The following is a 25,577-nucleotide window of genomic DNA, read 5'->3' on the forward strand; positions in this document are numbered from 1 at the left end:
GAGGTTTAGGTTGGATATCAGGAAAATGTTTTTCACCCAGAGGGTGGTTGGGCACTGGAACAGGCTCCCCAGGGAAGTGGTCACAGCATGAAGCCTGACAGAGTTCAAGAAGTGTTTGGACAATGCTCTCAGGCACATGGTGTGACTCTTGGGGATGGTCCTGTGCAGGGTCAGCAGTTGAACTCGATGATCTAAATGGGTCCCTTCCAAGTCAGGATATTCTATGATTTTATTGTACTCTCCTGTGACTTGGCATTACGTGATATTCATAGAAGTCTACTGCACCTCATTTCAGGGATATAGACTATCCCCCTGCAATCATGCCCCTGCATTTCCTCTAAATAATTTTTCTCTTTACTGTACCTCAGAAAATAGTAATCATTATGTCAGAAATGCTCTGAACTGTGAGTACTACTTTAATACACTACAGTATTTAAAATTATTAATCCACAATATTTTTGTAAGAAGATGGCGTCCGATATGATGCACTTCTGATAAATTGAGTCATGTCTCTGTTTTTGATAAAAATATATACCAAATCATCCATTTCCTAACTCTGATCTGTGACTCTGGTAGTCTCTCTTTGTAGGTAGGCAAAGCTTCCATGTAGATGTGTCTGTTGCATTAAAACTTCACATCAGCAAGTCTTAATTCCCATGTCTGTTAGTGAACAGAACTCCATAGGTAAAATAAATTGAATTCAAGCAGCCTGCAGTTGATCTCAGATATTTTCCCATCTGGGAGCCCTCTGAAAGGAAGGTTTCTGTCTATATTACCTGGCAGACTTTGTGGCACCTCAAGAGAACAGGATATGTTTCTCCACACTCTTATTGCACCAGTGCGTTTTCCTTCTTTGTTCTATGCAATATAAACACTGCAAGATTTTTCCTTCTCTTGGAAAATCCCACTGGACAATGGAGGTTTGAGGAGAGGAGGAGTTGCATAGAGCTCTGCAGGAGGAGGCAGGTGGAGTGTCCATCTGCAGGTGGGTATATTTGAGCTTATGGAGCAGTTAGGCTGTGCTTCTACAGTCTGTGTAGTCCAACAGCAAAAAAATAATCTTGGAGATGCAAGAGTGTGAATGCAAAAAGCCTTCCCTTGGTGATAGACTTTACCACCTGTTCTGCTGACATCCACATACCCATAGAATAAGAGGAGAGGTCTGTACTCCTGGAGAAAAATGCTCCAACAGCAATTTCTATGAAATAGAAAGTGTTCCAGTTGTTAACAACTCTTGCATTGGGTATATGGAACTGGCAATTTTATTTAAGGAATAGAGCCCTGAACATGTGCTCTACAAAGGGGAGAGCAGGGATTTGCAAAGCAGGGCTGGGAACATTCATGCTTTTGTGAGGAAGATCCATATGCTTTGTTACAGCTACAAACATCCTCACCACTTCATTAGGGCTGAGGGAAGTAACACTGTATCTGTCTTCTTGTAATTGACCCTGATCTGCTCATCTATGGCGCTGAAAAACTTGGGACATTAATTGGTCTTCTTTTTTGGCAGGTCAAATTGTTATTGACATTGAGGAACTTGTAGGAAAGAGACAGATATTAATAAGCAGCTCTTCCAGACTGGGGATTTTTCTTGGATATTTTTATTGTCAGTGGTAGGAGAATTGGCTTTTTAATGGCAGTTTCGTAAGTATAGGTGCATCACTGCTGAGAGGCTGTGTAGAACCTTATGGCATCAGTCACAACTTTACAGACATTTAGTATCCTGGGATGAAAACAATTCTCTGTTCTGTTCTAGGGAAAAAAGCAGATACTATAAAAATAAGCAGCCTCATGGTGACTGGTCCCATTTTTAGCTTAACAAATGCAAATGCATAAAATTTGGGATGTTTAAGGAGCATTTCTTTCCAATGCTCTGTTTCTCTTTTGAGGCTTTTATAAAATGTTTTCATTAATATGTTCTCTTTTTAAGTATTTTTTTAAAATCAGAAACAAAGATCAAGTACCCTAAAAGCAGAACTTCTTTGTAACTAAGAGTTATTTCAGATAATTTAGTCTAGGTTATTTGCTATGTTAATTCATAGCTTATGTACATTTTTCCTGAAAGTATTTATGCTAATGGTGGGGACAAATACAGTGGAGATGCAATAGAACTTTAAAATATCCTCATCCATGTGCCTTGTGAATTAGGACAAGAGAAATTTAAATATAAAATGTAAGTTTTTGATATTATTTCATTTAAATGCCTTCCTTATAGGATTTTTCACTTGTGTCTGTGATGTCTTTGTGGGATGTCAAAAAGGTCACGAACAAATACACTTTGATCTTTCAGCTGAATGTGAAGTTACAACTTAACCAGCTCATCTTGATTTTAGCAAACTTCGATTTGAGGGATACCTTGTAATTTTTAAATATACACAACTACTTTTCAAAGCCAGTCCTTCCATCTTTGCCCTGAAGAAGAGCCAGTTGAAATAGAAAACCCTAGTCCTGGAGAATGTGTATAATTAAAAACCCCACCTTTTTCCCTAGTTGTATTGCACTGGGCAGCTTATAACAGGTAATACTGTTCTATGAAAATGTGCCTGTTTAAGCCATTTGATCATAATAAATTACTGGTTTCTAATACAAAAAGTTAAGCATGTATAAATGTATGAGGTTTATTTAAATATACACCCACCATTCTGCAGTGATATTTCAAATGCTACATCTTGTCCAAATATGTTGTTGCTGTCAAGGTTAGCAACATGTAGATGAATACAAATCCTTTCTATAAAAATTTGCAAAGCATGTTACATCTCTTAAGAGGGCTACACCAGTTTTCATTATATTTTACAGATATTAGCACTTTTTAAAATGTAATTTAAAGGGTCAAAATAATCTTTTTGCTTAGCATCTGTCACCTGCAAATATAGCAAGGATGTTTTATTTACTTTAATACTTCTATAAACTATGCAGAATTTTTTAAATAAAATGTAATATATTTTATAAGCTAATAAGACAGAATGGGTAATTAAAGGTTTCTAGCGTGCATTACTATAACTTGCAAATATGGAAACATTTTAGTAATCTTTTCTTACTAAAGATGTGAATGTTTAATGTACTTTCACTGTTTCTACTTTGGTAGTCCAATGGGAATTCAGTAATGACATTTTGTCATGTCAAACTGTGAACATAAATTTGTACTGTACAGTTCTCATACTATATTTAGTATACAGTTCATATGTATTATACTTGTTAATAAAACACTCGGAATATTGTTTGTGGTCATGTTGTTGCACGCTGCAAGACAAAGAGCATGACGCAGGTGTGAGGGTTGGAGGAATGCTTGGACACCCCTGTAGGCTCTGGGGTTTTGGGTGGCCATTCTGCAGGACCCGTGGCCACTTCCCGTGTGTGCCTGCCCCACATGGGACCAAGGGCAGGAGCACAACGCACTACCTGGAGGTACCAGCGCTGCTTCCAGCTCCTGCGTGCTGGAGGAGCTGTGCTCAGCAGCACACTTAGTGGCAAGCTCACAAAAACATTTTACTTGTTTCTACTTAGTCCATTGACAAGTCTGGAGCACCAAAGGCAGGTTTGCTTTTATTATCACTCACAAGATTACTGACTGGGCCTGCGAGTAGACTCACACTGCCAACATGTCAACATGTATGAGTCCTGCTCACCTCTGGGCACACCTGCAGGCTTTGCTGAGAGATGACGATGAAGAATGGGGTTTTATTTATTCACACTTTTACAGATGACTAAAAAAAGTAAACCTGGTTGAATTCACTATGCATCTATAACATTTCCAGTTCCTGCTAATTGCATTGGGATGTCAGTCTATCGCTGCCTAGGACCCTGCAGATCAGCCTGATGAGCACCTACACCATGCTTTGGTGACAGAAGGGAAAGCAGGTACAGTGGAAATGAGCCATAAAAATGAAACCCTGCAAACAGAAAACGAGAAAATGACCGGCTTGTATTTCTTGGCCTCCTACTTGAAAATAAGGACAGCTCATTGTAAAGCCAGAGTCTGCTCACATCATGCCGTTGATTTCTAAGGTTCAGACGAGAGGGACCAATGGCAGGGGGACTGAGTCACAGCCACTGATCCAGCGTGGGAGCTGCCAAGGGAAAGGGCTCTTCCTGACCTGTCTTCTCTAGCCCACGCACACCTGCAAGAGGCTACTGCAGTTGCTGGGCTGATACGATTATCTCTTTCAGTTTTCCTGACTCAAAAAGCATTGTGTATGTTCTAAACTGAGCTATCATTTTCAGGAAACAGTGATAATTTAATCGACCACTAGGTGTTCCCCTTAGTCTGAGAAAAAGGCAAAATTTAAGCTTACGAGATTGTAATTTAAGATATTTCTTTTCTCGTATTTGAGAAATGAAGCTGTTCTCTCTGTCTTACCTGGTATCATTGAGTCTGATCCTATCATACACAGAAATCTGCTCAAGGATTCAAAACTGATCTATGTGTCTTTCCTGCAATTTTTAGCCATAAAACCACTTTAAATGTATCCTTTGCAATTAAAACTCTGGCCTGGCTGAACACTAACTAAGCCAATACACAGTGTTGCTTTCATATGTGCTCCCAGGCTGGTGAGCTCAGGAAGAGCAGCATCTGACACCATTTTTATAAATATGACAGTATTTTGAGAGTTCTACCAGGTACTCGTGTCCTGTAAGTCTTCAAACTTCTTCAAAAGAAGAAGGTCTAAGAACTCATTTAAAAAAAAAAATCAACAGTGTATTGCCTCATAAAAAGCAGTGAAGGAAAGCATTTGCTGCATTTGGCCAAAAAAAATACATATATACAGAGTTTCAGGGAAAAAGAAAATGGAAGTTCCAACAGAGAAGTGATGAGAAATATTGTCAAATAGTAACTTAAAAGAGAAAACCAGCAAATACTGTAAACCACAACAAAAAGAGCCTGCTTTATCAAAGGAACTCAGAAGTGTATTTTAAGAAGCTGTTGTGTACAGTGTGTAAATAACTGAAATATTTGGCATATGCATCAAAGATCTGTGAAGTGGGAAAGACAGAGTATAAAGGGGTGTTACAGTGTTAATATCCTAAAACAATATACATGGCAGACTCAAGAAACTATTCCTTTCACATCCACCTAAAACTCAGGTCTACATCCTTGATGAAGACATTAAACAGAACTGGTTTCAGTACAGACCCCTGAGGGACACGACTTGTCATCAGTGTCTGTCTGGACACTGAGTCATTGACCACTGCCCTCTGGATGCAACCGTCCAGCCAATTCCTCATCCATCAAACAGTCAACTCATTGTTGAGTTATGAGTAAGGCAAATTTTTCTGTTGTGTTAAGAGGAAGGAGATTTGGCAGAAAATAAACCCCCTGGCTTTCCAGCTAGTCCTCAGAGATCAAAGGGGCTGAGGGAGGCTGGGTTTAAATTCTAAGTAATAGCCAATTTGGCACTAAGCAACAGAGAAATGAAGAACCAACAGGGCACTGTAAGTCTGGCCACATCCACTGAGAACTACCATGATTATGGATGCACGAACAGTGTGATACAATATAAGTCTGTTTGTATTCAATGAGTTCTCACAGACTGATTAAAAGTCTGATTGTGTTCAGTAATTCTCATTGTCAGATGCAAACTAGTGTAGTTTATTGAGCTAGAGAAATGTAGGTTCTTACTGGATTGCTGATGATAAACACACTGTCTGCAGAAGCATACATGAATACGTAAAATATGAATAATACAGCCAGCAACAAATATATTAAATTGTAAAATAACTATATAGTGCTAAAATGTGATCACAAACACAGGACAGCTTTCTGAATTTTCCAAGGGAGCACTTGGTATTGCCAAGTGTTCTAGTCTCATCTCATATGTGTTCCTATGGGAGAGGAGAGACAGCCTATCAACTGTCCCAGGATACAAGAGTGGAATGTCCTCTGACCTCCTCCCCCACTTAAGATATATTTGTATTGTTTTCTTTGAGGGAGGGGAAATGGTAGAGTTACGGGTGATGTAATTTCATGTCTAGATGTAGTTTGAGTGACTTTAGTCTTACACGTAAAGCATGTACAGGTTTTACTTTATTAGCATATTGGGGGCGTGAAAAGTAATATGCATTTTTGAGTTAATGAAGCAAAGTTCATCTTTCAGTCACCGTTTGGGTAATTCCTTTGGTTTAGTTCCTGTTAGCTGTTTTGACTTTGGCAGCGCATGACCACAACACCTCCACGCTGCTCCGTCCTTTTTTTCATGTCTCCCTTAGGGCAGTATACCAAGCTCCCTCAGTGTTCCTGCTCCTAAGGTGTGCAGACAACTTGCTCCTGGTGAACTGTTGCCAACACGTGCACTTCTTCTTGCTGAGTTTTGTTTTTCAGTATTTTTCCACACTTATTAAATACATCTCTCTCCAATTTAGAAAGAAAAATGTTGTGGGGGACCATGTCAAAGCCTAACAAAAGTCCAGATAAATCACATCTGTAACTCTTCCCTTGTCCACTGTTGTAGTCAGCACATTGTAGAAGGCCACTAGGTTGGTCAGACAAAGATAAAGTCAGGTAAAGGTTACAAAACTCCCATCCCACTTAATGTGGACTGGCTTCTGTGACTGAACAGCTCCTTAGGTAGCTAAAAGCTGTATAGCACACAACTCTTAAGTTATAGACAGATGTAATTGGTTGTAGCTGAAATAAAAAAGCCACTAACACTTGGCCAGGTGACTGCCTAGGGGCAAATTGTGATGTAATGTGGTGTGATGGAGATGTAAAGAAAAATCCTGTTGTGAAGGACCTGTTAAGAAGGAAACAACTTGTAGCTTGTAGCAGGATGCTCTGCAGATTGGGGATAAAACAGCTCCAACAATACCGTGTTTGCAAAGCTAAGCTATTGGTGGAGAATGGATGTGGGGAGAGCAGGATTGTGTGAGCAATTTCTCCTGCATTTTTGTGGGCCTTACCTTGACAAGGCCAGGCACAGATAGTAAAAAAAACTGCGCAATCATCATGGCTTCAGGCTCTGAAGCTGAAACAAAGAAGGATCTGTGCCAAAATTAAGGTGGAGTCCCAAAAGGTAAACATATGTACTCACCTCACGGTTGGACACCTCCAATAATCCAATTAGAAGTGGTCAAAAGGGCATGTTTACATTGTGAACACTTTCATGTAACCAGTAATGTAGAAGAGAAATCATGCGCCGGGGTGTAGAAGGAGTACATAAAGGGCATCTTTTTGTAAATAAAGTGGACATTTGGCGGATCACATTGGTCATTTGCAGTTTGTCCCGAGCCCCTCCGCTGACAAATGGAGAAGGCAGCATCATGCTGCTTTTGGTGCTGAAGAACGCTGAAACCAGCCTGACTCATCAATCCCAACCATCCTGAGGAAGAACAATGCTTCCTCATGGAAACTGGCACCCCTGAAGATGTGGAAGACCTGATAAAGTGCCTGATAAAAGGAACCAACAAGTGATGCTACTAATAACTTAGTTAAAGCTGCTGAGCTAACACAGCTGGCCTGGAGACATCTGGCTGACAGTCAATCATATATAAAATATAAAAGCCCAGTCTCACTTTTGGGTGATAGAGTCTTTAACATACCTTCTTGGAGTGTGTGTGCATTTTCCCCCCTTGAGTTGGGACACCCCACAAGGTTACTCCTCCAGGCTGAGGGAACCAGATTTGCCCACAGTCACTGATATGGGTGACTAACATCAACCTCCATGTACTAATTGTTTTTGCTAGCTTTTATATAGTTGCTTCAATATTACTTCAGAAATAGCACACTATACTAGTAGTTATAGCTACCTATACTGTGTAGTAAAAAGTTCTGATTACAGTCTTTTTAGTCTAATCACTATCATTATCAAAATAAATTTAAATAAATTTTTAAAATGTAAATATATTTGGTTTGCCATTCTTAATCCTGCAGGACAAAGTTGTATATAGGCTGAATTACACCTATATAAACTATTGACTAAGTCTTCAGACTTTGTCTGAAGCTCCCATTCCCCCTGCAGCAGAGTTCCAGTGGTCCACTGAGGCCACATCCCCAGGTTTAACACCTGTACTTCTGTGGAACATGCCACACAGCTTGCTGTAAGTGGCTGGCTGGCCCACAAGATTTGTGAGGCACTTTCAGCAGCACTCCATGGTGCCCAATGCCTCTGGCCACGATGTTGGGTTGCCATGAAGCACAAGTGACATTCAGTATAGGGTAAAGCCTTCCTGACTTGGACTTCTGCAGAGCACTAAGCTCCTCTCTGTCTTTGAACACTTTTCCTCATAAATAACGTGCTTTTAAAGTATGGTGCATCCACCAGCTCCCACTGAAATACTGAGGGTTTAGCAACCCTTCTTAAGGCATACATCCTGACTTTGGAAAGGGGGAGATCTCAGATTTGTTGTTACAGAAGTCAGTAGCCAATTCCTTTTACCTGAAATTAGATTTAGTAGGGATTTCTAGCTCTTTTTTCCAAAGCTCTACACTGGGAGCCAGGCACCTTGCATTCTATTGTGATCCTACCCATTTAACCTGAACTGGTAGGTGGGTGCCAGCAGTATTTCAGCATCACTGGACACCAGGAAGTTCTCCCACAACTTCAGATTCACTGTTTCACCCAGCTACCATGCCTGGTGGGTGCTTGGTGAACCACCTCAGTGAGTGTTAAGGATCACATCCTCTTACTGGTTTGCTCACCTCACGTGCTGCTCACAGCTGTGATCACTGGGCTTTGCACTTCCATTAAGCCATAAGCATCATTATAAACCCCCACATCACCAGTTAAATGACACATGAAATTTAATAACAGATAAAGAATGGGAGGTTTATTGGACTGTCAAATAAGCACAGCAAACTACTAGATGTCTCCTATCAAAACAAACACCGTTAGATTTCAGCAGAGGAGTTATTTTCCAAGGAAACATATTCCTTTTTCACCTGTATGATGACCCTCAGCACCTGCTGTTTAAAAGAGCAAGGTAATAGAGTTCAGTGAAAGTCTGGAGATAAAAGGGTCTCACCTTCAAACATCAATCTTCTAAGTTTTAGAAAACAGGAAAAATACATAACCCAGTACAGCTTGATATGATCATAGCAGAAAGCAGTAATATTACAATATTATAAAAAATTCATAAGTTCAGATATTTACTATGATTTTGAAGACAATGAATAGTGAATTCTATGAAATCATTGACTTGGTAGTTATCTCTGGGCAAGTGGGAATATTTAGTACAGCAAAGGAAGAAGAATATTAAACAAAGATTAATGGATCCAAACTTTCAGCACCTACCTAGGAAACTCTCTCTGTGATGGAGGGAAAGACTTCCAGGAAGGAAAACAGGCTAAAGGTATAGAGATGGTGTACCCATGACATCTACTATATCCATGTACAGGAAGGGTTTAAAACACAAATTTTCTTCTTTTGTTATCTAATTAAATCCCAGGAAGCAGATGCTTACAATCTTAACCCCACAATATTCACGTCAGAACAAAGACTAAATGCATTCCTTGGCAGTCCTGATGATGCTGAACCAACTGCTATCATCATTACTTTCAAATATGGCTTTCAGTGGGAAAAGTACGAAATTTATGCAACCCAAAAATAAGGTCAATCACTATGAAAATTTCTCCCTCCCTCTCTTTGTTGATGATGGACAACTACAGATGACCTTTGACTACTTTGACGACTAGAATTTGCAATAGCAATCTCTATAGGTATCACAAATACATTTTGCAACAAACTAACAAAAAATATGGTGTAATGGTGTAAAAAAATAGAAAAAATTATTAACAGAATTTAATGTAAAACAGTCAAATCAGTTATTCACATACTTATACTACTAAGTATATGTAACATCACTCTGGTCCTTGTTTGCTTCAATGGCTGTGGGCAGGTTAATGTTAACAGCTGCCCTCAGGTTAGCCCAGAAAAGGGCATGCTTGCTCCTCTCCTTCGGCCACTCCAGGTAGGTGCGTTTTGCCATGAGAGCCTTCAGCTTGTGATACCTGGCAGGGATAACGTATGGAGGGATCGGCTCCAGTAAAATCAGGATTAAGCTGTTGGAATTCTCACTGAATAACTTGTGATGGGCAAAGTACAGCTCATAGTGACACCACTCGCTCTGCACAAAGTTGGGAGACAACACAAAGATCGACTTGTAGCTCTTCTCAATGCAGTTAATGATGTTCTCCACAATGCTCTTGCCGGGGACAAAGTTTCTCTCGTGCTGGCACAGTTGTATGCGGCCCTCCCCCTTCTCCAGGTTTGGGATCAGCTCATTCTTCACCCACAACGCATCGTGCTCGCTGTAGGAAATGAACGCGTGGAACTGCAGAACCGTCTCCTGCTCTTTGGGGTGGCTGTGCCAAGCTCTCCGCTTCGTCTGCGTCCACTGCCACGTCATCCGCACGTACCAGGGCACATCCAGGTAGATGCACAGGAAGGACACCACAGCCACCAGCACCAGCGTCAGCAGCAGGGCTGTCACCAGCAGCAGCGTTGTATTGCAGGCCAGTTCACTCAGGTGGAAGTCCTTCAGCTCCGTGCCTCGCAAGCCTTCCGGGTACTCGCACACATACGCTGATGGCCAGCCAAACAGCTTCCCCCCTGACTGCCTCTCCACACGGATAAAGTCTTGCAGTTCACAGGAACACTTGAATGGGTTGTGCCCAGCCTGTAGCTCCTTGACCCTTGGGCAGCTCTGGAAGAAGTCAGTAGATGGGGTGAGGATCGAATTCATCTCTATGTTCAGGAACTGCAGGGATGTGAAGCCACTGCACCCCGGCAGGTCAGCCAGCCTGTTCGATGCCAGGTTCAGCTCTTCCAAGGATTTTAGGTCAGCCAGCCCCTTTGGGACACTGCTGATCTGATTGTTTTGTAGGTCGAGCTTTTTGATGTTGACTGGCAAGCATTCAAAGACGGCATCTGCCAACTGATTGGAGGACAGGTCCAACTCTGTCAGAGACGCAGCCCACTGGCACCGTACATCAGCTCCGTCGTGGCGCAGCAAGTTGTTGCTCATGTCCAGATATTTCAGTGATTTCATATGGCTGGTCATGAAGCTCACCTTGAGAAGGCTCTCAAATTTATTCCATTGCAAAATAAGTAATTTCAGATCTATCAAAGTGCCACAATTCTGGAACAACTCATCCGTCAGGGCATTGTGAGAAAAATTTAAATACTGAAATGAGCTTGTTCTATTTGGGCAAAGCATGTGTGGCATATATGCATCATATATTGTCAAACTGGCAATATTCATCTCTGAAAACTGTCTGTACAGAATCTCCTGGTTGAAATAATAAATCTTAATACGAACATGCTCCAAAGTTAATGCTTTCATGGAGCCATCCAAAGAGATTAACTGTTCCAAAGAACTTAACAAGGGTAGAAACTCATATTTAGTCAGCTCCCCCAGTGGTCCCCGAAAAGTCAAATTTCTCACAGTCAAATGCTCCACAGGTGAATACCAAATAAGCAGGAAAATTTGCAGAATGATAGGCCATTGTACATCCACAGTGTCAAGAATGAGAGCTGTTGTCTTGATTTTCTTCAGAAGCATTAAAGGAGGAGAGGGGAAATACTTATAGCTCAAGGTATATATTAAGTTAACTATTTTTAAATTTTCTGAAGTACTCATTCCATCGTACAAGAGGGAAAAACTGAAGTTTTGGTTTGCTGCAAAATCAATGTGGAGCCTCTTTGTATTCAAGGCTGTCAGACTCTGAGGCTCATACAGCGAAAAGTTTCCCAAGGTCAGGAAGACAGTGTGCAGCTGCAAATGTTTGATATACCTGAAGTCTGACCTTCGTATCATCATGGCACTTAATCCTAGGTACTCCAAACGAAACATGTTCTCAAATTCCTGGCAGATAGGCAAGGCAGTAAACTTATTGTAAGAAAGATCTAAATGTCTAAGACATGCAAGAGTTAGACAGCAAACTTTCAAAATGTTATTATGAGATAAATCTAAGTATTCTAAATTTTCATTAAAAACAAAGACACTAAAGTCAAGCACCGTAATTAGATTATGAGAATGATTTAATACTTGAAGGTCAGAAAGATAAATAAATTCTGAGATACTTATTCCAGATATCCTATTATGTGATAAATCTAATACTTGAGTATGTAGTGGAATGTTTTTTGGAACATTAGTTAGCAATCTGCCTGAATAATTTGCAATAAATTCATTTTCCACAGTTGGCTGGATATTATTCCATAGTGTGAATGTAAAGGCACAAACAAAGACATAGGTATTTGTGAGGGGTCTCATTATGCTATCCAGGTTTATCTTGTGTTTTTACAGAAACATAGAAGTATATAGTTGTTTTCTGTTCAATATGTCTCACTGTTGAGTCCAGTCCTATGAAAAGAAAACACATGGAATTTGATGAAATTGTTGAACGGTTGAATTTGGTTTTTTATTGCTAAAATAAGGTTCAATATAAAATAAAAAAATATTTTTACATACTCTTGTTCTAAGTTCTTATCAATTGTTTTCATGCCCCCCCATTCTCTAATCCCAGTTATTGTTTTTCTCTGTTAAATATAAATTAATTCCTTTATAATGGGAGGAATATAATCACTGGTATGTTAAAAACACATAGATGTAAAGAAATACAACTTTCTCAACAATCTTGAAAAGTACAAAACTGGCACAAGTAGAAAATGCATTTAGGAATGAAGGAGAACAGAACAAGGCCCTCATCTGCTCTTTCTGTACATCCCAAGGTCACACACATTTGGGGACAGGACTTCAATAGAACCACCCTCACAGGAACTGGTGCAAAAACAACCTCTTCAGTCAGAAGAGCCAAAGGATATTCCTCTTCACACCTCAAAGACCCTGGACATGGCCATACACCCCCTCAGGTCAGCTGATCAGCTTTGTCAGTGCAATAGCACAAAGACACAGGGGTCCATTTTTCCAATAAGCCAAGAATGCTAAGGAGAAATTATACTGTCCATTGTATTGGGCTTACGTGGTGAAGTTTTGTTAGTGGGAGACTACAGGAGTGGTTTCTGTGAGAAGCTGCCAGAAGCTTTCTCTGTATTTGATAGAGCCAGTGCCAGCCAGATCCAAGGTTGAGCCCATCAGCAATGGTAGTAGTGCTTCTGGGATAACAAAATTCAGAAAGGGGGAAAAAACCCTGGGCAACAGCAAATGCAGCTCAGAGAGAGGAGTGAGAATACATGAAACAACTCTGCAGACACCAAGATCAGTGCTGAAGGAGGGGGAGGAGGTGCTTCAAGTGCTGCAGCTGACATTCCCCTGCAGCCTGAGGTGAAGGTCATGGTGAGGCAGGCCTCACCAGCCCATGGAGGTCCACGATGGATCAGGTGGATACCTGAAAGAGGCTGTGACCTCATGGGAAGCCTCCGTTGGAGCAGGTTCCTGGCAGGACCTGTGGACCCATGGAGAGAGGAGCTCACACAGGAAAAGGTTTACTGGTAGGACTTGTGACCCTACGGGAGACCCATATTGGAGCAGTCTGTTCCCTGCAGGAGTGTACCCCATGGAAGGGACCCATGCTGAAGAGTTCTTGAACAACTGCACCTTGTGGGAAGGACTCACATTAGAGAACTGTCTCCCATGGGAGGGACCTCACACTGGTAAAAAGGGAAGAGAGTGAGGGGGAAGAAGCAGTAGAAATAACATGTGATGAACTGACCACAACCCTCATTTGCTGCCCTACTGTGCCTTTGGGAGAGGAGGTAGAGAAATTGGGAGTGAAGCTGAGCCCAGGGAAGAAGGGAGGGGTGGAAGGAAGCTGTTTTGATATTTGGGTTTATTTCTCATTACCGTACTCTGATTTAATTGTAATAAACTGAAATAATTTCTGGAGATAGAGTCTGGTTTGCCTGTAACAGTAACGTGCGAGTGATCTCTCACTGTCCTTATCTTGCCCACAAACCTTCATTATATTTTCTTCCTGTCCAGTTGAGGGGAGTGACAGAGTGGCTTGAGGGGACATCTGGAGTCCAGCCAGGGTCAACTCACCACACTCATGAATTTTGTAACACTAGTCTGACCAAAAGCACACTAATGGGAAAACCACACCATGACTGGACACTACGTATGAAGCAGTGATTCCCAGAAACAGTTTGTTTCAGTTTTAAAATTCTGTCCCTGTGTAATCTTTTGTTAAATAAACCCCAAAACCCTATTCTTTCAGTTCAAGGTTATAATGTGTGTTAGTCCCTAATAATTTTATTAACTGATATCGAAACTCGACCCTTCCCCTCCAAGTCTCCTATCAGGTTAAATCAAGTTTTCTTTTAATCAAGTAAAGCAAAAATATATGCAATTAACATCACCAAAAGCAATAAAAGAGTAAATCAGTGAAATATAAATCTCTACCTCAATTAAATCCAATAGAGTGGTCAAATTAGGTCTTCAGAAAGTTGTGCTGGGGTGTCTGAGGGCACAATAGAAATGAAGCTGGGATGTTTGGTCGAAGTATGGTATCACTCACAAGAGGAAACAAGACAAGGAAATCTGACCCAGCATCCTTCAAAGAGCAGTTGACCCTGTTCTTCAGAGTCCAGGCTGGTAAACAATCTAACTCTTGAATCAAATAAACTTTGATCTGGAACTATCTGGAGGAATTTCCCCCTGGCCAAAAGGAATGTCAGGAATAAAGCAAAAATGTTTTGAAGGGAGAAAAAACCATAAATATATTCTCTGTCCATGCTCCATTGCCAATGAGTTTTAATTTATTGTACATGCTATGCTACACGCTGCAACAAGGGATGAGACACAGTGGATAGCACTGAAGATTGCCACAGTCAGAGAGTAAAGCAAATACATCTAGCAAAGCAATATTAAGGATCAACAGTTACTCCTCCAATGCTGTTTTAGAATGGTATTAAATTAGAGTTGGCTGAGAATTAAAATTGCCACACCAAATGATTTTCCCCCTTTCCCCTTCACTGAAATTCAACATACAGATGAGCATTTTCACTGAAATCTCCACATGCAAGATTATCTTCCAACACTGAAGCAATACTAGCACCTGACATTTGATGAAGTCCAAGATAAATATAGCAAAGAGAAAAAATTATGAAAAATGGAGCAATTATAACCCACCTTTAGTGCATGGAATTCATCTCCAAGTTGATGAACCAGCAAAAGTCCTCTGCATAGTCAGTTAATATCCTCAGAATAGAATTTCAAACACATGTAATCTTCAAGATGGGGAATCTCACATGAGATGCTAATTTCTTAATAATTACTACCTCAGGAAGCAGAAAGAACAGGATTTTTTGATCAGGCTACACAATTCTAAGAATTAATAAAATTTCCATACAATGCAGGTATTAAGAGCACAACGAAAGGGAACTTCTAACAGTTCAGACTAAAAATACATTTACTTCTGTAATATTTACATAACTGTACAGTTTAGGAGAAAATAAACCTATCTGCAGTACAGAATATTCCCCGTGGCAAGATTATTTAAATAACTCTGCATTTCTAATTTAAAATCTGCTTTTGTTGTTACACAGATGTTCTAGAAACCCATCAACTGCATCTCCTCTTTGCACACACAGAAAAGAGGAAGCAGAACCCTCACTGAACTTCTCTTTGTATCAAGATCTCTTGCAGAGTTCTACGCTGACAAATTTTTTTGCTCCACAAGCAGAGTAATTAATGTAACACACTATAACACAGTAGCAAAAGCTTATTATCTCAAAAGTTAGTAACAGGGGCAAACTGACACAGTTAAAAACCTTTACAGGTCAGTTATCTTTACACTAGAAATGCCTTGTATAGGTATCAAGGATATCCCACATTGTAGCTTCATTCAAAAAAAATTACAAAAAATTAACAGAGAATATTCCCTATGATAAGAAAGCTGTAATGAAGCCATTAAGAATACGGCAATATAGGGCAATCAGTGGATGAAGGAATCCAGTAAAGCAACCATTCACTTCAAGTTTTGAACAGGGGCACAAGCCCAGGGAACAAATCAACAGAGCAGAGAATGAGTGTATTGCAAAGGCAGATGTAAATAACTGTCCCAGTTTTGGCTGGGATAGAGTGAATTTTCTTCCTAATAGCTGGTACAAGACTATTTTGCATTCAGTGTGAGAACAATGTTCATAACACACTGATGTTTTAGTTGTTGCTGGGTAATACTTATTTTTAAGACATGGACTTTCCAGTTTCCCATGCTGTGCCAGCAAAGAGGTGCACAAGAAGCCGAGAGGGAGCATGGCCAGGACAGTCAATGTGAACCAACCAAAGAGATATTCCGTAACACAGAATATCACACTCAGTACATAAATTGGGAGAGAGTTGGCCAGGAGGGCTGATCATTGCTCAGCGATGGGCTGGGCATTGGTCAGTGGGTGATGAGCAACTGTATTGTATATCACCTGTTTCTCCTGCATTTTAGTCCTCTCTCTCTCATTGTCATCACCATCACCATCATTACCATCATCATTACTATATTTTACTTTGTTTTAATTCTTAAACTGCTCTTATCTCAACCTACAAGTTTTACTTTTTTTCTGATTCTCCTCCCCACTGGGGATGGGGGACAGCAGGGAAGTGAGCATGGTACTTAGTTGAGGGCTGGAGTTAAACATAATAACCAAAACCAACATTTCACTCCTATAAGCCTCCAAACTAACACAACAGCTAAAGATTCAGTTAAAGAACCTGAAAAGCATGAAATTTTATTCTAGATAGCAGTGCTAGCTACATTTCAAGCTTGCATTAGATTCCTTTGAAAGTTTTCTTTTGCAGTTACCTTTTCAATTTTGTAAATGATTTAATCCTTTGGTTTGCTGAAAGAAAATTGCTATTTTTCACTTTGAGATTGATGACTAAAACTGAACTGAACTAAAATTATTCTGGTTTTCTCCGTGCAGAGAATTGAGTAATATGTTAGAGAAAAGTCTGGGTCATCTGTGACCTGAGACAAGACCAGGGATCATTAATGTTTCTCAATAAGCAGGAAGAGTCTGCTTGTCAGCTGACACTGCCTTGACTCAAAGTTAAAAGAGAAGCTCCCATTTCTAGCCATTCATCCATGAAAATAAGTAGACTAAGGCACTTGTTGACAGAACAACGATATTGCAATAATGCAGAACAGTGGCAGTTTTACTTCCAATATAATCCATAAAAAAAACTTTGCTGCATGGATAAAATCAAATACACCATCGACTGTCATCAGAATGGAAGCTAGTGCACATATAGCTATAAAAAGCACCTTTTAGTTGTAGTGTGTTTAATTTCCTTACCACTCTTCTTTATGAGACTTCAAAATACATTCAAATAAACAGTTTGATGTGAAGAAAAAATTGCAATGAGTTAAAATAAAACCGATACTCCTGAATACCTCTGTTAAACCATTAGGAACATTGCATAATGGTTATTTTTACTAACCAATTCAACAAAATTTTGTTTGGGGCTGTTTTCAGTTTACTGATTCAGTCATTTTGTATGACAGGCAAAAAATAAAAGCAATGTATTTCTGTTCATGCATCCTGAAAAGTATGAGCTAAATACCATTCTTTCCATAGTCAGTACATGTACATTCATGCAGATACTTTGTTCCATTTCTGAATTTTATACTGCTGGGGTTTTTTGCAGATTGTTCTACCAATGAGCACCTATCTTCATGAAAACATATTTCACACTTCTGCTTGTGTGTTGTCATTACTTACCCAGATAGGAACCACAGATACACTTGGCCAGGTATCAGAAGCTATTCAGGACCAGCACCGTGCCAAAAGTGTGAAGAACCTCTCTAACTAGAACTGCAGAAGTGAGCTTACATGTGTAAGACATGGAACTAAAACATAGTCAGAGCAGACAGACTCATTGAAGCACTCATGAAAAGTTAATTGCAAAGCTGGTGCTTGGTCATACCGAGGATCTTATCTTCAATTGCAACTCTCATTGTCACAAATTAACCCTGTATGTCAAGTAGATGAAACAAAGGCTAAATGCCACTACAAGTCAAAGGGAGCAGAGACTGTATCACATTTATGCTCAAGCCTATCTTGCTTTGGCACAAATAGACACAAGGTTCAAAGCTGTGGAAATGAAACTGGTAACACAGAGCCACCTTGAAGAACATACGACTTTCTCACTTTATTGGTTTATAAATACTGCTTCCTCTTGATGAAACAGTGACTAAAAATGAGCAGTATAGTCAATCTCAGTAAATATTTCCAAAAGAAAAACCAGACAAACCAAAGGCCTGAGTAAAAATATGGGTTTCACAGAGGTTTTGAACTTTCCCCTCAGCAGAATGCCTTATCTCCCACAGAGTCCCTTTATTTTCCCTTGAGTGCCTTTCCTTGCTCTAACTCTCTGCAGTTGATCTTCTGTGATGATGTTTTGTAACACTTCTAAAGCCATAAAAGAGCCCAGCTCTCAGCAGGGCAACCCACATTGTGTCAGGACTCAGTCTGTTGCAGTTTAGTTTCCTTTGTACTATACACTACCTAGATATACACAAAAACATTTACACTTCATTTTGCACATTTTTTTAGGTTTGGGAGAGTGTTTAACCCCCATACTATCAGTTTTGTATGTTAATATTTTAATGTACATAAAAATAGCATTCCTGCTAGTCACTGAGCTGACTAGTCAAATGCCAGGAATCTGCTCTGATATGGTATCTGACATGAGAACACATTTACACACTCCCTTTTCCTGATAAGTGGAGTGCATTAGCAGTTCCAGATTTCAGTGCAGAACCAACTGCAGGAACACATCACCAGGCTGCATAGAAAAGGTTAATTACTTTCCAAAACAGATAAAGTGGTTGACGTGATGTGAGACAACATATGGTCCCAGTACAGGAAAAATTTCTTCGTGGATTAAAACTGGTTTTATCGAAAGGTTCGAGAGTATGACAGAGGCTAAAATAATTGTTTGAAATATTCTGATATATATCATTTGAGAAACTCATCATCTCCTGTGGAATCAGAGAAACTAGATGTAATAATTCATTGCATGTGTAGCTGTTTTATCAATTATTTGGTACATATCATGGAAAAAAAAAAGCTAATAGTATGTGGGCTTCTAGTTCCAAAGTACAAGTTTTAATTGATGCCTATGCTTATTAAAAGCCACTCTTTCCACTCAAGGATTTTGGACATATACCAGAAACCTGTAATTATATATTTCTGCTTATCATCACACCAGCTACATCCAGATGTCAGTTTCCCAAGTTCTTTCCAAAGAGGCAAGCAAACCTTGCTAAAACCTTCAAGTCCTTCTGGAGGAAGGACTCCTGGTGCACTTTCTGAATTTCAGGGAGTTTCTTTGTCCTCCAGCCAACAGAAGAAGCCAGATGAGTTCTTAAGGTTACAAACAACAGGGGATATTATCTGTATTACACAAGTTTCAAGGGCTACTGACTTAAAAGTCTGAGGCTCTCAAAGAAAATTTTCAAGCGAGGCACCACATAATGATCCAGCTATCCCTGCTTCTGTGAACGGGACAGGCAAACCCCAAAGTCGGATCATCTTCAGTTTTTGAAGGGTTAAATGAGTCATACACTGAAGCATGAGTGGGAGGGGAAGGAGGAAGCAGAGAAACCAACATTTGTTTCTACAGTCCTGAATGAAGTGGCTTCAATTTGGTAATAGGTGTTATACTAATTTTGAGGCTAGGTGGGATGTGAGAGCTAAAGGTGATAAATTTGACCTTTCCTCTACAGGTCATAAACAGTCACTCACAGCTCAAGACTTCAAGTCAAGAAATCTCAACCTGCTTAGACCTCATGCAAAAAGAAATATCAAAATTAATATTTTTTTTTAATAATAATGGAAGAAAAGGATGAGATAAAATGCAAACGTTCTACACTTAATGAGGATTTCTTAACACCCCTTCTTCTCTCATATTCTTGTTGAAACACATTTTTGAAGGGAAACTTCCTACTTGCTGGTCATCTAACTGTGGTATTTCAAATGATCTTCCCTTCTTGGGGCAAAGAGGAAGTTTGCTGTCATCATCTTTAGCAGCTGTGAATGTTTTCCTGAGCCCAGCTATGCTTTTTTGAAGCTGAAACAGCACAAATACGGGTAGAGGGACCTGCTGTATTTCTATAAAGGAAAGCAAATATCATGAATGTAGTTTGTGTTTCTAACTCCATTAATAAAGTCTTACCTGCAGTACCAAGACCTGGCAAATTTTTTCAGCCTCTGACTGGTTATTGCCTTTCTGATCACAACTCACAGCTGTGCTACAAAAGCTGTTTCAGCTGAAAAGGACAGATTCTTTTAAGAAGCATAAAGTAAGATAAAGGGGTGAAAAGAAAAAAAAGAAGAAAGCTGGGAAAAAAAGGCATGATGTAGAGAAGTCAGGAGTTTCTCAAAACGTGAATAACGATGAGGAAGGCAGTTCTGTTAATGCAGATACCCTTGGGTCAGAGTATTTCTCAGGATCAAAATAGTACCAAACTATCAGAGGATGAGGATTAGAGCTCTGATTGTCAATTCACTGCTTTTCCCTTGCTGCAGTGCCAAGCTATGAGCTCCAAAAGGTGAAGCAACTCATCTTTCCTTTTTTTTTCAGGATACATAATTTTGTTTCGTGCAGACTAATTTTAGTAAAAGATGTCCTTTGACCAAGTTGTCTGAGCTTTGTGATTAGAGTAGCTCTGCAAACTCTCCATCAACTCGAGTATTTTTCCACACCACTATGCCAAGTGCCCCAGACTTTTATTCTGCTGAGGAAAAACTCATTACCATAGAGCAAAACCCACATTCAAACTCATTTGTGATTTGCTATCACAAGAGATTTGCAATAAGGTGAGCTGGATTTTGACTTCAGTTGGAAGGCAACACAGACAACCAGGTAGAAACAAGGTTGTGTAACAAAAAGTTAAATACATTGACAAAAAAGGAAAAAAATATTTATTGCTTCTCAAAGATAAAACAGAAGAAAATCCATTAGAAAGATTCTTAATCTGTTTCCCCACACCTGTTTTCATCACTGGATGGCAGGTTAATGTTAACAGCTGCCCTCAGGTTAGCCCAGAAAAGGGCATGCTTGCTCCTCTCCTTCGGCCACTCCAGGTAGGTGCGTTTTGCCATGAGAGCCTTCAGCTTGTGATACCTGGCAGGGATAACGTACGGAGGGATAGGCTCCAGTAAAATCAGGATTAAGCTGTTGGAATTCTCACTGAATAACTTGTGATGGGCAAAGTACAGCTCATAGTGACACCACTCGCTCTGCACAAAGTTGGGAGACAACACAAAGATCGACTTGTAGCTCTTCTCAATGCAGTTAATGATGTTCTCCACAATGCTCTTGCCGGGGACAAAGTTTCTCTCGTGCTGGCACAGTTGTATGCGGCCCTCCCCCTTCTCCAGGTTTGGGATCAGCTCGTTCTTCACCCACAACGCATCGTGCTCGCTGTAGGAAATGAACGCGTGGAACTGCAGAACCGTCTCCTGCTCTTTGGGGTGGCTGTGCCAAGCTCTCCGCTTCGTCTGCGTCCACTGCCACGTCATCCGCACGTACCAGGGCACATCCAGGTAGATGCACAGGAAGGACACCACAGCCACCAGCACCAGCGTCAGCAGCAGGGCTGTCACCAGCAGCAGCGTTGTATTGCAGGCCAGTTCACTCAGGTGGAAGTCCTTCAGCTCCGTGCCTCGCAAGCCTTCCGGGTACTCGCACACATACGCTGATGGCCAGCCAAACAGCTTCCCCCCTGACTGCCTCTCCACACGGATAAAGTCTTGCAGTTCACAGGAACACTTGAATGGGTTGTGCCCAGCCTGTAGCTCCTTGACCCTTGGGCAGCTCTGGAAGAAGTCAGTAGATGGGGTGAGGATCGAATTCATCTCTATGTTCAGGAACTGCAGGGATGTGAAGCCACTGCACCCCGGCAGGTCAGCCAGCCTGTTCGATGCCAGGTTCAGCTCTTCCAAGGATTTTAGATCAGCCAGCCCCTTTGGGACACTGCTGATCTGATTGTTTTGTAGGTCGAGTTTTTTGATGTTGACTGGCAAGCATTCAAAGACGGCATCTGCCAACTGATTGGAGGACAGGTCCAACTCTGTCAGAGACGCAGCCCACTGGCACCGTACATCAGCTCCGTCGTGGCGCAGCAAGTTGTTGCTCATGTCCAGATATTTCAGTGATTTCATATGGCTGGTCATGAAGCTCACCTTGAGAAGGCTCTCAAATTTATTCCATTGCAAGATTAATGTCTCCAGTTGAATTAGGTTGTCACATTTTTGAAAAAGGAAGTCTGTTAAATCATTCTTTAAAAAATTTAAGTGTCTAAAGAGACTAACAGATGAAGGACAAAGCATATGAATCATCTCTGATTCAGCTATCGTCATGTCTGCAATATTCATATCTGCAAATATTCTGTATAAGTCATCCTGATTGAAGTACAGATCTGTGATTTTAATTTTCTTCACTGTCAGTGCCTTCATAGAGGTACCTGAATAGTTAAAGTCATAGCTTTTGACATCCGACAGTTGAGTGACCCTGCTAATGTTGAAGTATTCAATGGATGAATGCCATACAGTCTGAAAAATATCCATGAGAGCACTCCAGTCTACTGACACATTTGTCAGTGTCAGATTTTGTAACTCGGAGCCTTGTCTGAAATTAGATAATAAAACTACCAATTTTTTTACATTGTAATTTGTGATTTCTGACAATGACAGGCTTTCTGTAGTATTTTGTATCACAACCCAGTCAAAACTAGATTTGGACTGATGTCTATTTGTATATAGGAGTGGCAGGCTCTTGATTTTTTGGTCAGAACTATCTTCTGGAAAACTGTTAGAAACAGGTGTAAGGAGTTCATTTTCCACAGACAGGCTGACATGGTTCCAAAAAGTTAATGTAAACAGACACTTGTAAACAAAAAAGTTTCTAAGAGAGCTCGTATTTTCTGACATACTGCTTTTTGTTTCCTTGGAGATGTTCAAAACTTTTCTATCTGTCCATCTTTGTTCTAATCCTGTTGGAAAACAAACAAACAAAAGCAAAAACCAGATTGTATTATTAAGTAGCTGTGCAGGGACCATCAGAGCAATAGATTTTTTTAAGTTTCCAATTTCTCATTTTTTCCTTTGACTCAAAAAGCAGTGAAGGTGTTTATTATCATTCAGGAGAGACATTATTTATTAACAGAACACCACTGAAATTTTCATTTGGTAAATATGTTGTATTTAACACATAATGAGTCAGTTTCTTAGAAAGCACGTCTGATTTCATAGTTGACTAAAATTTGCTGCTTACTTACAGAATTACTGCTGTGATTCAATGTATTATGAAGGCTTCCCACAACTGTGCAATATACTTTGATTAGAAAGTACATTAAGTGAGATTCTCTCCTGAAATACGTGAACTAGACTCAGAGACATTATTTTAAAATGCACTTGTGACTATAAAACTTGGACTGAAACTTAGGATGGAGGTTCAAGAGTCTGAATCAAAATCTGGATGTCTTTAGGTAGCTGAGATTGGATCCTCAGTGCTTATTTTAACTGGCAAAACTGGAGCAAGGGTAGAATGTTCCCTACTTATGCCATGAGAAAGTCCAGAGAAAAGTTTGCTTCTTGTCTGAGCTTGAGCATTTCCTGAATTTAGACTCTGAAAGTGAGGTATCCACTCATCTAGTTTGTCAGGTGTACACAGAGGACACCAAACACACAGTGGGAATATCTGCATGCTAAACAAAAATATACCAGTCGTAGAACCTCTGTACACAGAATCCAGCCCTGACCTAAGGTTACTGACCTCAAATGTCCCTGTTGTGAAAGAAGGGCTAATTTAAACACAGTTTAGTGGGAAAAACCATCATAACCATGGGTTTGCTTTGATTTTCCTAATGGAGGTCACTTTTTCTTTCTGAATGCAGGAGCTTAGGGTAGCCAGCCTCCCTTTAAGTCAGTAGCTGTGAATGCTGCCTTAAATCTCCTTTTAGATATTGCCATAACTCCATCAGACCACCCTTCCGAAAGAGGAACTCATAAGAACTTAGTTAGCACTTTCATACACGCAAATCTTGATTGAAAGTTGTTTTCTGGATTTCTGAAATCCTTTTATTTCCCCTTTTCCCTTTTACCATCCCATTATTTTCTAATCATAATTATTGCCTGAAGCTTTCCATAGTACACATTAATGACTGCACTGGCTTTCAACTTTCTCTTGATATTAAAATGGCTAAATTGTGAATATATATTTCAAGTGCCTCTACATGAGACAGAAATTGCTATCACTTGTTGGACTAAATCTACAACCTCAAGGACTACATCCTCTGTGCCATTAACCATTCCACAAGTTTTCTCAGAATTACATTACTGGGTGTAAAATATACATTCTCCTTGATCTAAAACAACCTATATTATGAAATCTCAACAGTACAACAGCAACAAAAAAAAACAGTCCACTGAGTTCTTTTGTAAAGAATGCATTAAACTAGGCTTGGAAATCATCTAAAAATAGTCGGATAATATGGCAAAACTTTTCCAGCCTTTTTCAGATTTTCATTTGGAAAAATTATATTCGTCGTAGCCCTTAATAGGGATCTGGCCATCCTCTGTCCTATTCTTCTGATTGTTTGGGCAATTCTACTAATGTATAAACAAATAAAATATGTAGCTTCATGAGAAATTAAAAAAAAAAATCTACGTTTAAATCATTATTCCTTCTTGGGATAAAATTTCAGTAATATCCAAGGACTAGATGAGAGAAAGATATGATTCATCCATATTTTTATTTTCTTTCTCATTCCTATATCCTGGCATTCAGTCAAATTATTTACGAGTACCTTCAAACTTCCTTTAGAATATCCTATGAAGCAACAGAATTAAAAACTGTTATAACACATAACCTGTGATCTGGGGGCTAATGCTGGAGAAATTATCCTTTATAGTCATATTCCTTTTAATTCACAAGTGTCCTCAAGTCTTCAAACTTGACAAAAAGTACTTGCTATCAAGAAAAGCAACCCAGGAGGGTATGCAAACCAAGATCACAGCAAGAAATTGTCCTGTTGTTTAAAGAGCGAGAGAAGAGATCAAAACTGAGATTTTAAGAGTTTTTCCAATAGAAAATTGGTATAAACTGACTGAACTTTTGTATAAGAAATGTACAGAATATATTGAGCTATGAAGGTTCAATATTAAGATATGCACTTCATAAGTTATCACCATAACACAAAACTCTAGTGTTACAAGTATGCCTTTCACAAGGATGAAATATATTATCAAGTTAGACCCATTCCTGAACTGTACAAAAGCTATTTTCATTAATTCACCGTGACCCCCTTAACTGTGGGTGTAGTGCTGATACAAAGAGATTGCTATTTGGTCAGCTTCTTTGAATAAATGTACTGAACATAAGCGACTTTACCCTCATTTCTTACCCATACACTTGAAAGTACACCATAAACTTGCTAATAACCCTCTATGGAAAACATGGGTCATTTTCAAATAAGATGCAGAATAGAAAGCAGTTCTAGCTAACCACATAAAATCAGTAAAATGAAAACTTGCTCACCAGAAATCCCTGCTCTCCGAAAAAGCAGAAAATGTACTCAGGAAAAGACAAAAAGAAAACTTCCTGTAATTCTATCCTACTGAGTAACAATATTTAGGAACGCCCCAACTTTTTATACAAATGTTTGTGCCATCTACTGACAGCTT

General features: G+C 39.8%; 2 protein-coding genes across 5 annotated transcripts; both read right to left on the bottom strand.

The window, feature by feature from the left end:
- Nucleotides 1-8,733: 8,733 nt before the first annotated feature.
- Nucleotides 8,734-17,776, bottom strand: LOC116785504 (toll-like receptor 6). 4 transcript variants are annotated; one of them, XM_032685125.1, is made up of 3 exons: nt 17,607-17,776; nt 15,022-15,166; nt 8,734-12,294 (listed from the first exon to the last, which is right to left on the bottom strand). In XM_032685125.1, the coding sequence occupies exon 3, from the start codon at nt 12,202-12,204 to the stop codon at nt 9,775-9,777; it is 2,430 nt and encodes an 809-aa protein (XP_032541016.1). In that variant the 5' UTR covers nt 12,205-12,294; nt 15,022-15,166; nt 17,607-17,776; the 3' UTR covers nt 8,734-9,774. The 4 variants fall into 4 exon arrangements, with proteins under 4 accessions (XP_032541016.1, XP_032541020.1, XP_032541017.1 ...); XM_032685126.1 differs by having other exon boundaries at nt 9,757-12,294; nt 15,022-15,090; XM_032685129.1 differs by lacking the exon at nt 15,022-15,166 and having other exon boundaries at nt 8,734-11,845.
- A 3,014-nt stretch (nt 17,777-20,790) lies between these two features.
- Nucleotides 20,791-25,555, bottom strand: LOC116785505 (toll-like receptor 6). The gene is made up of 2 exons (XM_032685130.1): nt 25,432-25,555; nt 20,791-22,885 (listed from the first exon to the last, which is right to left on the bottom strand). Exon 2 carries the CDS (start codon nt 22,821-22,823, stop codon nt 20,862-20,864), a length of 1,962 nt encoding a protein of 653 aa, XP_032541021.1. The 5' UTR covers nt 22,824-22,885; nt 25,432-25,555; the 3' UTR covers nt 20,791-20,861.
- Between the last annotated feature and the right edge of the window lie 22 nt (nt 25,556-25,577).

The sequence above is a fragment of the Chiroxiphia lanceolata genome, chromosome 4 (assembly GCF_009829145.1).
Source record: "Chiroxiphia lanceolata isolate bChiLan1 chromosome 4, bChiLan1.pri, whole genome shotgun sequence".
Classification (NCBI taxonomy): Eukaryota; Metazoa; Chordata; class Aves; order Passeriformes; family Pipridae; genus Chiroxiphia; species Chiroxiphia lanceolata.

Coding starts and splice junctions, on each gene's coding strand:
- LOC116785505 (XM_032685130.1), bottom strand. CDS start 22,823: ATGTCAGAAAATACGAGCTCTCTTAGAAACTTTTTTGTTTACAAGTGT.
- LOC116785504 (XM_032685125.1), bottom strand. CDS start 12,204: ATGAGACCCCTCACAAATACCTATGTCTTTGTTTGTGCCTTTACATTC.